This window comes from Monocercomonoides exilis, assembly GCF_001643675.1.
Source record: "Monocercomonoides exilis strain PA203 chromosome Unknown scaffold7-2047599, whole genome shotgun sequence".
Lineage (NCBI taxonomy): Eukaryota > Preaxostyla > Oxymonadida > Polymastigidae > Monocercomonoides > Monocercomonoides exilis.
The window spans coordinates 368,985-386,185 of NW_027150552.1; the positions used below are offsets into that span (position 1 = coordinate 368,985).

The window sequence follows — 17,201 nt, forward strand, 5'->3', positions numbered from 1 at the left end:
TGAAACTTCCTGAAATATAAAAGGAAATGCCTGCGAATGAAATTCCAAATAGATTGCTCCTCCTTTTGTTTTATCGAAATAAACATCTGAGTCTATTTTATTATTGCTGAATGTGCAATTTTTGAACAAAAGCTCTGAACTCTTTTCTTCTTCCTTATCATCTTCAGCAGCTACTGAAGAAACAGTTTTATCTCGATTTTTCCCGCTCCAATAAATGCAACCACCGCAAAACTCATAATCATCTGTGCAAGAGAACGAAGTGAATGAAGAGTTACAAATTTCCAGTTTCTGTTGCGCACTTCCTTTACATTGTAAAATGCGCCCCGTTGGCAAATTCTCTGCTCCATTTTCCACGAATCCTTTGGAATCCGTTAAATTATTGCTGATTAATCTTGAGAAATTTGAGATCAAGATGTTTTTTATGTCACTCCTGTCCTTGCTTGTTGATTCTGAACTCATATGTCCAAAAATGCATATCAAATCCACTTTATTTCTCACATTTTCGATTATCAAATTATTTAAATGAAGAAGATTTGTTTCGAGAGAAAGACTGAATAAATGATCCGAAAATATAGAATTCTCCCCTTTAATAATCACATCAGAAATCATTAAACCTCCGTTAATAACGTTAAAGAGTTTATAGTTTATAGACTCTTCTTCTTTCATTGGAGAGAATGAGATCGTCACTTTCTTCCACAAAGTTACTCCTTTTGTAATTGTAACAGCATTCTCTGTCCTATTTGTCATTGCGCACAATACAAAATCTATTTTCGTGAATGAGACGCTGCCATTTAAATTGATCACTTCTTTCCAATTATCGCTGTATTTCATGTTCACCTCGACTTTCCCAATAATTCCCACCTTACTCGTGGAAGTGATAATCCCTTCATTCAAAGAAATAGGCTGTGTGAGTAATGCCAGGTCGATAACAATCAGTTTGTTTGGTGACTGAAGATGAGTCCAGCCGTAAGTCAAAGATCGGCAAGGGAGATCATACGTTCCACAACGAGTGAAATCTGTTCCGCGCGAAGATGAGACATAAATTTCTATGTTATAATAAATTTGTAGTAATTCTGCTATGCTCATCCCGTTTTTATAATTCAACTCATCAAAGCAGCCGATTTGTGTTGCGTCAATTGATTGATCAACAAAGCTGAATATTGCTTGGAAGTTGATATCCAGTAAAGACTTTGAAAGCAATATCATGTCGCAATACTTTTTGGCAACGTTATTACTAAACAATAAATTGTCAAAAATGACTGGTGAACCTGGAAAAATTTTGCATTTCAATGCACCTGCAAAGTTAACGGCTGTGCACGATTTGAAAGAGCAGTTTGTGACTACAAGTCCGGAATGCTCCTGAAAAGAAACTGACATAAAGCCACCAGAATCTGATTGAGAAGTAATTAAGCTTGCCGTTACATTCCTTAATGTTATCGATCTTGGATTGAGGTAAGTTGAAGAGATAAAGACTGAAAAATCTAAATATGTACTGATATTTTGAAAAACACTGTTAATAACACTAATGGTCGGAGAAGTGTACTTTTCAACAATAGAGCTCACTGTTCCTCTTGGAATATTAGAAAAATCGCAATCAGTAATTAAGAGAGACGAATCTTTTGTCAAATGAAAAATATAGAAGCCTCTATCTTCCTCGAAAATATCAGGTTTTCTATTTGAACCTTCACTTTCTTGAAGGTTGTGTAATACGTTCCTTTCTTCATCGTACTTAAAAGTTACATGATCCATCGTAATTGACGAAGGGCCATGGACTTCTGAAGAGTAAAAGATTGAACGATATGAGTTTGATTTCTCTTTTGCATATAAAATAGTTAGATTTCTTATTGAAAATGAACTATTTGTTACATGAAATAAAGAATCGATATAAATAATATTATTTTGCACGTGGAGAACCATCGTCCCTCCTCCGTTTCCACAAACCTCCAATTCCATGAATTTAATTGTACACATTGAAGTTACAAAAGTTGTTGCATCAGAAGAAATCAATAATTTTACACTCTCGTTTGGTGAAATATGCTCCAGAGCTTGATTGATTGTTTGGCATGGAATCTGCGCTGTCGAACCGCATGCAACTCTAAATTGAGCTGAGGAATCCAAGACAATAGCTCTTTGGGCAACTTCAAATGATTTTAGAAGACGAAGATTCTTATCTGGCTCGCTGAGTTTCTTCTGAACAACGGAATTATCATTATGTTTTGACGTTTTGCACAACGAGAAGAACTTTAATCCATCATCATAATCGGATTCACTCTCAATATAAACATCACTTCCAAAATCATCTGCACCATTAATAGAAAAATAACTCGCATGCACACAACAAGGATTTTCTCCAACAAATTGTCTATTTGCCTCCAATAAATGCGTATCTGCAATGACGAAATATAATGCTCCTCCGCATCTGGACCTGCAATCAGAAAAGACGCACTCAGATATAAATGCATTCTCAACAGCATCCTTCAAATAAATTCCACCTCCCATTCCAAGTGAAGCACAGCTCAAAAAGGTACTTTGTATACAAAGAAATTCAATTTCATCGATGTTAATCTTTGACTTTTCATTTATCTTTGATTGTTTCCCAAATATTTCGCTTCCAGACGAATTTAAACTTTCAATGTTAGTAAACTTAAGAATCTTTTGATGATCGTGAAAGCAACTTCTACAAAAGTTAGATTTTCTTTGATGCGCCTCAAAAGTTTTATGTTCGTAAATAACGCATGCATCACTAAATGATAAGCAATTCTGAAAAAAACATTGCTTGATTACTGGCTGTTGTGAGCTTATCACATGAACAGTTCCTGCCGATGGACTAGAGTCATGGTCTTTTTTGCTTTTGCAATGTTGGAACAATGTGTTTTCGAATGTTGCTGCGATATTCCCTTCAGCGTATATTGCACTTCCTGATGAAATGTCGCTTGTAATATCTTTCATCCAGCACCATTTTACAGAAAGGGTTATAAAGTCATGAACTTGTGCCTTGACAAATATGCATTGTCCAGGTTCTTCTCCCTTTAAATTATCCCACTCGCATGATTCAAAAGAAAAGTCTTTATCATTTGAAGTATCCAGTTCAACTCTTTCGAGAGTTTCATTTGCATAGAGCTTGTTTGACCATCGCGAGCATGAAATATGCGATGAATTATAGTTGCCCAAAGAAAATACTCCAATTGAAATCGAAGGAATGATCACCCCATCATACACTCCGCACGTATGGTCGAACAAACAACTATCAATTGTTGAACTGCAAGAACTTAAATGAGAAGCCAATTTATGATCCTTCTCGTTTGGCTTTGCACTGATATTGAAAAAAGTAGAACTATGAAGCTCCAATATCGATCCAATTGTTGACAAATCAAAAAATGTTGAAGATATCAAAACATGGGAAAAGGATGAAGATGATATTAAAGCAGAAACGGATGAATTCGAAGTGGGAAAATTGCTTTTCGTTGATATGAATGAATCAATTTCTATACATTCCATTTGTGAGGCAAGTGATATATTCACAAATTGAAGGAAACTTCCAGTTTTAGCAAATGAGCAGCCTAATTGGTGTTTTCTCATAAAAATAATGCAACTAACCACAGAAACATTTGAAAAGCTATCCTGAAAAAATGTTGCACCTTCGCGTTTAGAAATAATGCATGCTCCTTCAACAGAGGCTGTGGAGTTGATAGCTCTTATTTTCGTTCGAAAACAGCTCATTTCGTCCACATCTTGCCCATCCAAATATCCGAGAAGATTTTCCTTTGCATCCTTGCTTTTAAGAAATTGTTGCGTGCGATACAGTTCATATTTTTCGGTTTCATCGAAATCAAATAACGTTCTCTGTTTCAAAACATCATTCTGGTAATTTGGGAATATGTTCAATTCGCTCGAAGCATTCTCCAGGTTGACGCAACTCAACAATTCGATTGTGATCACATAAATCGCATATTTTAATGTAAATAAACAGTAATCATATTTCATGCATTAAGAAGCTAAAAATAAACTCAAAATATTATGAAGAATTGTTAACTTTTTTAATATTGGTTTGATTCACGAATAATTTCAATCGAAGCAGTTCATTTACAGCTCATCAAATTATAAAATAAAATCCATTTTGTTGAGAAATGCAATCATCCATCCCATTAGTTATTATTTTTATGTTTCATTTTCGTTGTTTATGTTTTCCTCAAAGATCTATGTTCCTTTTTCATTGTTAGATTTGGAACTTATATCATATTCATCCTTGTGCAACTATTACCATTTATTTACAAGGCAAGAATTAAAGCTTCTTCAACAGTATCACAGATTGTCTCATGAAGCTCGTTTTTTGATTTCAAAATTAATTCTTCGAAAAGGTATTGAAACAAAAGTTTCATTGTTAATTTTGTATTCTCTTATTTTACTTTTGGTTCATCCTTGATATTTATTGAAGGACCATGGTTTTTAACAATTACTGATTTAAAGAGGAGATATGTTGATACCCAAGCGCGAAGCCTTAATTCCGATTGCGAAAATCTCGAATTTTCTTATGAGGAAACGCAAGAACGGTTATATGATTCGCTAGAGTACAATAATCCAAGAAAAATGGATGAAAAGAATTTTCAGATGTCTCAGGAAGAAAAGGATCAAACTTTTTGGGTATATATATTCTCCTCTATTTTGCCTTTTTTGTTATGTTTCATTTGCCGCTATTTAGAAAACAATTGTGGAACTTCAGCATAATAATTTAATTGACATAATTGGATGGGGAAGTGGATCAAAGAATCAGTCTCCATTAGCTTCCGAACAAACTGATTTTTTATTTGAAAAAGATGATGTTGAAATTTTGTTAAAAATGCTCAAAGTCGATCAACTTCGAAAAATAACTCAAACATTGGGAAATTCTCCCAAGGGATTGTCTTCAATTCAAAAAGCTGAATTAATAAAACTAATATTGACTCCACCAAAGCAACAATCAATTCTATCGTTTTTTGGAAAGGTTAAAACAGGAGGCATTGAGGAAATGGAAAAAGAAAAAGCTCATCTGCGCAGAGTGGTATCAACATTGAAAAAAGCACTCAATGAGCCTCTGATCCGAGTCAAGGGCGAATATCGTTGGCTGTTCGGGTTTCTTGGCTCTCTGTTTCTGGTTGGTGTCCGAGGCATGTCCGAGGTGCTGCAGGACGGTGCCGAGCAGGATGTCAGTGGAGTTGATCTCAGCACAAGCCAAACTCGCGACCCGAACCGGCAGAAGTGGGCAGGGCCGCAGCAGACCGTGAGAGAGTCCCACAGAGCGACAGACGAGGCATTTTCGTCTGTCTTGGCTTATCTCTCTGCATCGCACACAGCAGCTGTCAAGGGGGTCCTGATCGACAGAGAAGAAGATCCCAAAATCATCGAAATGGACAGGTTATTTTCTGATGCATTGAAGTTGGTTGCACAGAAAGAAATGAACAAACCGGGGGATGAAAGCAAAGCGGATGATCCGTCAACTCCTCAGTCATCTTCTTTACCATCCATCTTGTCGATTAGCACTGAGCTTCCAGACACTGCACCGTTGTCCACATTGCTGGTGGCCAATGAGCTGAGCTTGGTGAACGAGGATTACGGGCTGAGAGAGTTGCTTGTTCGGCATTTCACGATGCTCTTCCATCAGCTCACTCCAATGCCCCCTCTTGAAGAATTGGCTGATAGCGATGTTTTAACACAGCCAGTGGAGAAATCTGCTAGCTCGTCTCAAAGAGCTCCTTGCGAATCTTCAGAGAATTTGATAACTTCTCCGAGGAAAAGATCTTCCTCTTTCTCTTCTTCACTCTCCGTGCGAATATCAGACTCAGACAACATCACAGTCGTTTCCACTCTTCCGCCAGCGCCAAGCACGACTGATTCCTCGTCTGATTCTAAAGCCCCAATACGGACTTCTGCTGCTGTCAGGTTCAATTATGACCCGTTGGCCTCTCTTCGGCAGGCGTCTTCTCTGCTTGTGCTTATCCGGATGCAGAGGGTATCGTATCCGCATTTCACGCTGTCGGTGCTGCTTCTCACGCCGTCTGTGAAACAATTGCATGATTCTCTCAGTTCGATCACAATGAAGACACTAAAAGAGGGTGAAGATGAGCAATCTGCTCTTCCATCTTCATCTGCTTCTTCACAGGCTGTGCCTTTATCAGCATCAGCAACAAGAACATCAACATTATCATCAACTGCATCAACTTCTTTTGTGAATAGCAGCCATTCTGCTGATTGGGTTGTGAAAGCGCATCACTTCCGCTCAGAGACTGTGGATGACCAGTGGATGCTGTACAGAACGATGAGCGAGCGAATCCTCGCTGAGACAGCGAAAGTCGAAGAGCTTATGAGCCAGGCAGAATATGCTGAGGAAGAAGCGTTGGCATATCTTGACTCAACGCCTCCTCCAACACAATTCGTCGAGTCAGAACAAACATCGCCCTCTGCAACGGAACTCGCACCGTCTGCTGGGAAAACAATTTCATCTGCCTCTCTGCCCACACAAAAACCTTCTTTGGCTGCTTCTCGCTTGCTTGATTCAGCACTGTCCATCAGCACAAACACTTCTCAGGAGCCTCTTCGCACGCTTATTCTTCTTCATCAATGCCGTTCTGTGTTTTCGACACGAAAGGACTACGGCATCTGGGAATGCTCCCGCCGTGTTGTCGGAGCAATTGACCAGCTGATTGCGCTTTGTGATGAAGAAGCGAAGGAAATGAAGAAGTTTAAAGAGAAGATGAGGCATAGGGAGAACGAGATGAGGCATGTGGAGGCGCTGAAGAGGATAGAGCTCGAAAAGCAGATGTTGAAGGAAGGCAATATCGACATCTTCAAATTGAGAAGAAGCAAAGCCAAAAAGATGAATGCACAAAAGCAAAAGAAAAACAAAAAGCAAAAAGAAAGCGAAGGAGTGCCACAAAACGAGAAAGAAGATGAAAAAAAAGCGATTGAGAAAGACAGCGAAGTCATCTCGTCGTTCAACTCGTTCACAAAAAGACTGCTGTATTCTGTTGTTCAGTCAGTCGTCTTCTTCCTCCATTGCTCTGAGCTTTCTTCCTCTTTGAACAGCAATTCCCTTCTGCCTTCTCTTTCTCTCCTCTCAAATTCTGCTTTCCCTTTTCCTCAGCTCAATCTGCTGCAGTTGTTTGTGTCTGCTTCCTTCCGGCACATCTTCACTGCCGAGCACCAGCTGTATGGCTGCCTCAGCCGAACAGTCATTCCCTTTCTGGAAAGGCAGCAGCGCTACGACGATGCGGTGCAGCTGATCGAGTGGATGGTGTTTGACCTGCCGTCGAATCGCATCCGCAAAGCAAAAGAAGGAAAACGAGCTTCTGAGGGAGGATTGAGGCGTTTGTCTTCGGCGTCAGTGTCGGCTGCAACACAAGAATCATTTGCATCATTATCAATGCGTTCGTCTTCACTTTCATCTACTTCTGGTTCTTTTGATTCGTTTGATGCTAATAATGCTCCGGTCTATCCCTTCTCGCGATTTCTTCTTGAAGCAACTGAGCATTTGTCTTCTCTTATTTCAAGGCTTATAATTGATTTGAGTTTGTGTTATTTTTATTAAAGTTTCTCATTAATCATTATTTGTGCTTATTTCTTGTTAATTTTAAAAAATGGATTTGTTTAACATTCATTGCTGATATGAATATCTTGATAGGTCATCTCGGAAGGTTTCGCGAAGCTTTTATCATTTGCTGCGAGTTGTGTCGTGTGTTCCAAAAACAGCAGCCTCTTTTCTATTCAGTTCTGTCTGGAGATCCAAATAAAGTCATGAAAGCATCGATGGATGAGCAAGTTCAATCGCAAAATGATGATTCTCAATCAATCGAATCACTTCTGTCTTTTTCGCCAGACAAAGTTGATTTGTCTTGTTTCTTTCAGCATTTGATAATTTCTCCTCCGCTTTTTGTTGAACTGCACACAAAAGCAATTGAACTCTCTAAGCATTTGTCTGCCACAAACTTCGCTAGGAAAAATGTGAGCAACAAAACTGTTGCTTCTTTAAATTCAAAAGAAAAGACAAGAAATTTGAAAGAAACGCAATCGTCTTTGGTTCAAAAAATGGAGCTTGAAATACAGAGGAAAGGGTCAATTGTAATATCATCTGTTGAAAAGTCAAGTCAAAATGAGCAGAAGATTGAACAGGAAAAGTCCATTCAAGAAACAAGCGGCAAGACATCGATAGCAGAAAAAGATGAAGACGAAAAAAGCATAGCAGATAAAGACATTGTATTAACTCAGCCAGTAAATACAGAAGACGCAGTAATTGATGAGCGCTTGAGTGAAGCAAATCTTTCTTTTGATGGAAAAACACAAACATCAAGTGGATTAGAATCATTAAAGGAAGAATGCTCTGTAAAAAGAACAGATTCATTTGGAGCGTTTTCATCGGGCAAAGCAGAGAATAAATCAATGAGCAGAAAGTCATCCAAAAAAAGTGAACAAAAAGTCATAGAAGAAGAGATAATGTCGAGTTTACCAGAAATTGAATCATTCGCCAATGAAATAGAAGCCACGCTTTTGTCTCTTTTGGATCAGGATGCTTCTCCGCTCTCCCCAATCGAGCTGAAAATCCCTTTCAAGTCCTTCCCTCGCAAAATAAATGAAATATATCCTCTTCATTCATCTCTTGTTTCTTTGATCGAGTCCATCCCTTCTTTCAATACCAAATCTGTGAATGAAGAAGCAGATGCGGCAACAGCAGGCTCTCATACTTCTGTTCAAATGCCTGAAAGAATCGAATTTGCAGGCAAAGTTGTCAAAATGGATGCGGAACTTGCAACTCGGAAAATGAAAGGCAAAAGCATTTTTGTTGATAAAGGAGGAGGTTTGATTATTTTTTTTTTATAATCGTTATAATTTACATTATTGATTATCCAAATTATTGTCTTTTTGAATTTTCTGTTTGTAATTGCATTAATCTTTCTTTTTTCAGCTGGAATGACAGTAGAGCAGTTTGCATTGAATGAGTATCGTCTAATTGAGGAATGGGATGTGATGCAGGAAGGAGCAACCAACAGCCTGATGAACACGATTGTGACACTCTTATTGTGGGACCTCATATTCTCAGAAGCCGACGAAACGAAGGTTGATTTCGTGAGCAGTGAAAGAAATGAAAAGACTCGGATCACTTCTGAGACACAAAACCAACAGCAGGAGAAAACAGCTGAGCTGACGAATTCAAATCTCAACTTCACTCATTTGATTCCTTCAGATCATTTACTCTTTGAGAATATTCACGAAATTGACTTCAGCAAAAAGCAGGAAAAACCCAAAATTAAACCAAAACGTCCTTCATCATCCAAGTCAGCATCAACCGCAGATCATAAGAAGATCCTGTTTGACGATGATAATTTTTATGAATGGACATCTCCTCCTTCTCTGCTTCCAACTGTATTTATGACTCCCTTCCAGACCTCTCCGTTGGACTACAGCCATCCGCTGATATTTGCTCTGCGCCGCTCATCCGATCTGCTTTCGCGCCTTTCCTTCATCTCGTCTCTGAGTGACTTTGCTGTTGGACATCTGGTTTGCTTGGAGTATATGCGGCACAAAGATGAGCGATGCATTGGAATGAGAGGCGATCTGTTTGAGAGAGATGAGCTTGGCTGTATTGCGAGTGCGCTCGGAGGACGAGTCCTTGCGGTTATTTGTCTGATGATGACTATTTATGGCAATTCGATGCGTTGTGGCTTTCCTGATTTGGTATTTTGCAGGATGAGAAAGAAAAGTGCAAAGAAAGAGACAGAAGAGCAGTCCATTTTGAAAAGGAAAAAAGACTTGACAAATAAGAAAGATATTATTCCTGATGATAATGAAAAAGAATGCGAAGTGAAGTTTGTGGAGGTGAAGGGCCCACGCGACCACCTCTCCTTTGTGCAGATTGTGTGGATGAATCTTCTCTTGGCATTTGGTGTAGATGTTGAATTGTGCAGAGTCAATGAGGGTTAATCTTCTGTATAAAAATTAAAATACTCGGGTTTCGTTTGAGTTGTTTTCGTGTGTTTTATAAATGTAGATTTGATTAGATTTTATTTTATTTTAAAATCATGGGGTTAAAAAAAAAACAAGAATTTTAAGTTTATAATTTTGTTGATTACGAATGGTTGTAAAAATATAAATATCTAAGATTAACAAAAAAAACGTAAAATTAGCTAAACAAAAATAAATATAAATGAATAATGAAATATTATGCGAGAAAATAAATATTAGATCACAATAATTTCAATTATAACAAAAAGAAAATAAAGGCTGAATCGAAGAAAAGAAAATAACATAAATTTTTGTTTTCTAATGTGAAATGAATTTAAGGAATAATAACGTTAATGGCTGATGCCACTACCACCATTTTGTTTGGACAAGCTTCTTTTGCTGCTCTTCAGATCATACAACGTTTCTTCTGATGTTTCTTCATCTGAGTTGTGTTCGTTGTGATGGCTTGAAGAATACCCTGACTTGCTTTTACGTGGACCATGGAAACTTCTGCGCAATTCTCTTTCATCTGAATCAGATGTCCCTTTCGTTACAACTATTCTCAGAAGTGGAGCTGAAGTATCTGAACCAAATGACACATCGGACGATGGCGTTGCTGATGAAGAAGCTTCACTTGGAGGATAAACAGTGACTGTGCTTCCTTCAATCGCATCGCCAGCAATAAGAGCACGTGATATCTGTGTGACCATATCTTTCTCAACAAATCGACGAAGAGGCCTTGCTCCGTATTCGACACATTCTCCTTTCATTTTGTCCACAATAAACTGCTTCGCTTCATCTGTGACAACAAGACGTACTTGCTTTGAGGCTAAACGTTGTGCAACATTCTTTGTTTGAAGAGTGATAATTTCTCTGAAGTTTGCCTTTGTCAATGGACTGAATATGATGATATCATCCAAACGATTGACAAACTCTGGCTTGAAATGTTGCCTCACTTCAGCCAATGCCTTTGCCGATGCACTCTTGAACAGCTCAGAAGGATTAATTGAAGATGGGTCTGATGAATGTGCTCCGAGAGAGGCAGCCTCAATCGCCATAGCAGCAGTAGAAAGATGCCGAGAGCCAAGATTACTTGTCATAATAATAATCGTATTTGAAAAATCAGCAACTCTTCCCTTTGAATCAGTCAGTCTGCCATCTTCCAGAACCTGCAACAGAATATTCAGCACGTTGGGATGTGCCTTTTCTAACTCATCCAGCAGAACTACTGAATATGGACGTTTGCGTATAGCATCAGTGAGTTGTCCTCCTTCATCGTGTCCAACGTAACCTGGAGGTGCTCCGATCAACTTGGCAACTGTGTGCTGTTCCATATACTCGCTCATATCTAATCGAATCATAGCCTTTTCAGTATCAAACAGCTCAACAGCCAATGCGCGTGCAAGTTCCGTCTTACCAACACCGGTTGGCCCCATAAAGAGGAATGAGCCTGTTGGCTGCGTTGGACGCGACAAGCCAGCCCTCGAACGCATGATAGCATCAGACACAGCCTTGACAGCCGCGTTTTGTCCGATTACGCGTTCTGACAAGCGATCGCCCAGCGTGAGAATCCTTTGCCTTTCTGAAGTTGATAATCTTTCAACAGGGATGCCAGTCCAACGTGCAACAATGGCTGTGACGATTTCTGGTGTGATAACCTCTCTGAGAAGTTCGTGACCTGTCGATCTCGCTTGTGATTCCTCTTGCAATTTGTTCAGTTCTTCAATGCGTGCTTCGATATCTGGAAGAGCTCCATAGCGCAGATCGGCTGTTGTAGCAAGATCTCGTGCTCTCTCTGCTTGCTCCAATTTGACCCTCAGTTGATCTTTCTTCTTTTGAAGCTGCGATATTTGGTCGATTATTTCACGCTCCTTGTGATATTGCTCTTTAAGTGGTTGTAGCTCTTTTTCAATATCTTGTAACTTGACTTTCACCTTTTCTAGCCTCTTCTTCGATTGTTGATCGGTTTCTTTTTCCAGAGCGGTTTGCTCAACTTCAAGTTGAAGCTTCTTTCGTTCCAAACGATCAATAGCTTGTGGTTGGGAATCAAGTTGTACTCTTGTTGAAGAGCATGCTTCATCAATTACATCAATTGCTTTATCTGGTAGATATCTCGAGGTGATGTATCTATTTGACAATTCCACCGCAGTTATCAACGCCGAATCCATTATACGCACTCCATGAAACATCTCATATCTTTCTTTTAACCCTCTCATAATTGAAATACAATCTTCAATGCTTGGCTCTCCAACAGAAATTGGTTGAAATCTCCTTTCAAGTGCAGAGTCAGATTCAATGTACTTTTTGTATTCATCGTCGGTCGTTGCTCCAATACATCGCAATTCTCCTCGTGCAAGAGCTGGTTTTAGTAAATTTGCAGCATCTGCAGATCCTTCAGCTTTCCCTGCTCCTAACAGAAGATGCATTTCATCAATGAAAAGGATAATGTTTCCTTTTGATTCAGTAACTTCGTTGATAAGTTCTTTCATTCTTGATTCAAATTCTCCGCGATATTTTGTACCAGCAACCAATGACCCCATATCTAAAGCAAATACTCGACAGTTCAAACCTTTTGGAACATCTCCAGCGACAATTCTCTGTGCAAGTCCTTCAACTATAGCTGTTTTTCCGACTCCAGGAAGACCTGTAAGTGCAGGATTATTTTTTGTTCTTCTGCATAATACTTGGATAAGTCTTCGAATTTCCTCATCCCGTCCAATAACAGGATCGAGATTTCCTTCTTGCGCCATTGCTGTTAAATCACGAGCGTATTTGCTCAAAGCATCATAACTATCTTCTGCATCTTCCGATGTAACTTTTTTCCCTTTTCTGATCTTTGCAATTCCCTCTTCAACCATTGCAGGGGAGACACCAGCCTCGTTAAATGCAATCATAATATCTCTCTCTTCAAGAAGAGAAGATAAAATATGATCCACTGCAATAAACTGATCTTCATTTTTAGTCATCTTATCTTTAGCATGATTTAAGACCTCTGTGAATGAAGTTGAAGGCGAAATATCTTGGGGAGGTGGTGATTGCTTGGGGTATTTTTGTAACAGTTTCTCGAGCTTCTCAACAATATCTTGTGATTGTACGGACAATTTTTTGCAAACTTGATTTCCCAATGAATCTGATCCATTAAAGCAAGCAAGGGCTAAATGAACAGGAAACATGGCACCATGACTATTTCTTCGAGCAATAGTCTTTGCGGTTTGAATAGTATCAATAGCTTTCGATGTTAGTTTCAAAGACATTTCAAATATATAATGTTAGATTTATCTTTATAAAAAGATTCGCAATAAAAATTCGAATGTTCGGAGTAAATTAATCAAAAAACAGATAAAGGGTCAAAATCCCATAAGTTTTTAGAATGAAAAAAGAAAATTTTACTTTTCCTCATTTTTTGACAACATACGTTAATAGCAACCGACAATGGTCAAAAAAGTTTGCTCATCACAAATTTGTTAATTAAAACGTATGTAATGTAGAAATGAATATTTTGCAGACTCCAATGAAAGACAGTTTTCAAGTAAGTCAATTTTCAAAATGAAGTATTTTTTTTTTTTTAGCATTTGATAAAATAACAGTCGTAAAAACAATTCAGATATGTTAAACAAAACTGTGAAAAAAAAATATTCCAGAGCAAAATATTTAAAAAAAAGAAAGAAAGAAAAGAAAAAGAAAAAGAAAAAGAAAAAGAAAAAGAAAAAGAAAAAGAAAAAGAAAAAGAAAAAGAAAAAGAAAAAGAAAAAGAAAAAGAAAAAGAAAAAGAAAAAGAAAAAGAAAAAGAAAAAGAAAAAGAAAAAGAAAAAGAAAAAGAAAGAAAGAAAGAAAGAAAGAAAGTAAAAGAAAAATATCTGGTTCTTTGTAAATTGATTTTTCCATTTATAAAAACAAAAAACAGATCATAATTTTTTTTCTTGCAGTACACTTTAATGATAAAATATATCAAAGAAAAAATTAAATTTTCACTAATTTTCCAATAAAAAGAGTAAGAGAAAAGAAAAAATAATATTTCTTTTTTTCTTTTTCATTTTTTTTTTTTTTTCTTTTCTTTTTGTTTACTGAAGAACAAGTTTTTAATCTGTGTTAATGCCAACAGCTTTTTTTTTATTGTTCAAATGACTTTATCAGATCGCAAAATTTTTCAATAACTTCGACATTTTCAACATAAATTAAAATGAAACAAGTTTGCAAATTTCTTTTCGTGTTTTGCAATACAGTTTGCTCAAAAAATACCGGACAAGATCGATTTCTCAATAACCGCAAGAGGAATAATTCTGACAAATATCCTCAAAATATATCTCATCAATATAAACTCATTAGATAAACGTGACTTTCAAAATTGCTTCATTTGTACTCAAAAAAAAAAAAAATATTTTTGAAATCTCGGCGAAATTGGATTTTGAGTTTCTCCGAGATTTCGATATTTATTTTTTATGAGCATAATCGATGAAGTTTTTTAAGTTTTGTATATCAAATGAGTTTGCAAAATGAAATGTATTTTGAGGAAAATTGTCACAATTATTCCTCTTGCGGTTATTAAGAAATCGATCTTGTCCGGTATTTTTTGCTTAAACTGTATTGTTATAATACATTGATGTCCCGAGTACAAAATAATCGAAAAATAATATGAAGAGTTAAAAATTTTTTTCGAAAAGTTCCTTTTGTTTTCTATAAGGGTGAAAACAAAAATTGATTATTTCCTTCAAAATTTTGTTCCCACAAATGAGATTTCACCTGAATGGAACAAATAACGCCGTCAAGCACTTTCTTTCATTCTTATGAAATTTGGGGATTTGGAAAGAAAATTCGATGAAAATTTGTGTGATTATTTTCGAAATCATATTATTTCTATCAAAAATTTCTGTTTTTGAATTCTTTTGGAAAATTAAATTATAAACTCATAAAGTCACAACTCCTTTAAAAGATAAATATTTCATGAATATTATCTCAAACATTATCTCTTTAAATACAAACATAGTTAAAACTGGAAATAATCACATCGCATATAATCACATTCGTTTATAATCACATTTTTGAGTGTACGAACATTTTTTTCCTATTTTTCATTCATTTTTCATCGCATATTATCACAGAGATGAAAATACATAATTTCATTTTATTTTAAGATGGGTGAAAATTCTTGTTTTCAATTTAAAAAAATATCTAACGAACAAAAATTTATTTTTTATCAAAATGGTTAATTTTCATGAAATATTTCAAACGTTTTTGAATTATCTTAAACAAATTGAAATTCGAAATCTGATAAGCATTGATGAAAGCAACAGATGTGAATAAAAGAACAAAACTTTCTTTTGTTCAAAAATTGATGTCATCAACAAGTTGAGTTCGAGCCCTCCTCAATCAAGAAATATCATTGCAAAAGATGTTAATATTGATTTCTCAACAATTACAAAAATATTAAAAAAAAAAAGAAGCAATATTTAAACAAAGTTCATCTATTATTAAGCCTGATATCACATTTCGAATTCGACCAACGATATATCCAGAGTTTGACAAAGCGATGATTATTTGGTTTCGTCAAATAAGGTCAACAAATCCTGAAATGGCTATTGATGGAAGAATGCTTTTAGAGAAAACACAGTATTTATCCAATAAATTTCACTTCAAAAATCCTTCAGAACGCATCTGGGACAGTTGAATGGAATCATGGAGAATGCGATTCAATATAACTTCAAAGAAAATTATTGGAGAATCTTTTTCGGCAGATAAGGACAGTGCAGCAAAATGGATCGATCTTTCTTTTCCAACAACAATAAATCAATTTGGGGAGAACAACATATTCAACGCAAATGAATTAGGTTTATTTTTCAATCGATCAGAGAAACAAACTTTTACCGAAGGCAGTTGTTCGGTTTCTGGAATCAAACAATCGAAAGACAGGGTTTCCGTTCTTCTTGCCGCAAGTATGACAGGAGAAAAGCTGTGCCATCTTGTGATCGGCAAATTAAAATCGCCAAGATGTTTGAAAGGAAAATTCTCACCAACCCTTTATAATCATTCAAAAAAGTCATGGATGAATGCTGTAATCTTTAATGATCACGTCAAAAGACTTAACGAAAAAATGTCCATTTGGGACAAAATATTTGACTTCAGGCATTTTCATTAAAAAATTTTGAATCAGAGATGATCTTTTTGTGATCAAAAAATTTGAAAAAAATGGGTTTATTTTTTGAAATACATGTGATGTCACACAACATGATGTTATTCTATCAACGATGTCTGTTAACGGATATGAAAATCAAATTTATTTTGAAATCTGGTAAAGTTTAATAATGTTAAAAGCGAAACAATTTTTTCATGCTTTGTGCATAAAAAGCTTGAAAGTCCGTATTTTCCCCCATTTCACATGGGAACATTGTGTATATTGTGGACAACTGTCCAGCTCATAGTGTAGATTGTGTCAATTTGTCTCATGTTTCATTATTTTATTTCCCTCCTGATGTTACGTCCATTATCCAACCAATGGACGCAGGTATAATCAAAGTCTTTAAACACTTCCATAAAAGTCTTCTTCTGAGAAAAAAACTGGCAAAAGTTGAATGTGGGGTTGCAACGAAGATAACAATGCATGAAGTTTTAAACATTGTGGAAAAAGATTGGAAAAAAGTTAAAAAGGAAACAATAGAAAATTGTTTCAAGAATGCGGAATGGGATCCGGCCAAAGTGAAAGAAAAAGAAATTGTGAATATCAAGGAAGATAAAATGGATGAGTATAATGTGCTGTTTAAAAAATTAAAAACCAGAGATAGCGATCATTTCGAATTAACTCCAGAGGAATTTTTCTCAGCTGAAGACACGAAATAACAAGAGAAATTCAATCTGAAGAAGAGATTGTTGATTCAAAAATGTCAAAGTCGAATGTTTTCGAAGATGAAATAACCTTGAAGGTGAAAGTTGATGAAGAAGGAAGAAAAAGAAGTCAAAACAATTGGAGAGGCAAACATAATGTGGAACATGTCAAAAGAGTACATCGAAGATAAATCACCACCCAAAGAAAGTCATAAAGTTATTAACGAAGCAGAAGATTTTCTCGAAAAATTCGCAATTAATAATCTGATTCAGCCTTCATTAGCAGACTTCAACATGCTCGGAACAACAGATGAGCGTGGCTCACATGAGAACACAGTTGGCATTAAATGTGATGCAGGAAAAGAAAAGAAAGCCAAAGAATGAATGAAAAATCGGTTTGTTATCTTTTTGTTTTA

General features: G+C 36.5%; 3 protein-coding genes across 3 annotated transcripts; 2 read left to right on the forward strand and 1 right to left on the reverse strand.

Moving 5' to 3' along the window:
• The first annotated feature begins 4,142 nt into the window (after window positions 1-4,142).
• MONOS_726 (putative fanconi-associated nuclease 1) lies at window positions 4,143-10,084 on the forward strand. The gene is made up of 5 exons (XM_067877572.1): window positions 4,143-4,358; window positions 4,436-4,641; window positions 4,700-7,541; window positions 7,655-8,824; window positions 8,933-10,084. The coding sequence occupies exons 1-5, from the start codon at window positions 4,181-4,183 to the stop codon at window positions 9,946-9,948; spliced, it is 5,412 nt and encodes a 1,803-aa protein (XP_067733279.1). The 5' UTR covers window positions 4,143-4,180; the 3' UTR covers window positions 9,949-10,084.
• A 235-nt stretch (window positions 10,085-10,319) lies between these two features.
• On the reverse strand, window positions 10,320-13,223 carry MONOS_725 (putative AAA ATPase domain-containing protein; the record flags this gene model as incomplete). The annotated part of the gene is made up of 1 exon (XM_067877564.1): window positions 10,320-13,223. One exon carries the CDS (start codon window positions 13,221-13,223, stop codon window positions 10,320-10,322), a length of 2,904 nt encoding a protein of 967 aa, XP_067733280.1.
• Window positions 13,224-16,893: 3,670 nt separating this feature from the next.
• Window positions 16,894-17,169, forward strand: MONOS_17094 (uncharacterized protein; the record flags this gene model as incomplete). Its single annotated transcript, XM_067869980.1, has 1 exon — window positions 16,894-17,169. One exon carries the CDS (start codon window positions 16,894-16,896, stop codon window positions 17,167-17,169), a length of 276 nt encoding a protein of 91 aa, XP_067733281.1.
• Between the last annotated feature and the right edge of the window lie 32 nt (window positions 17,170-17,201).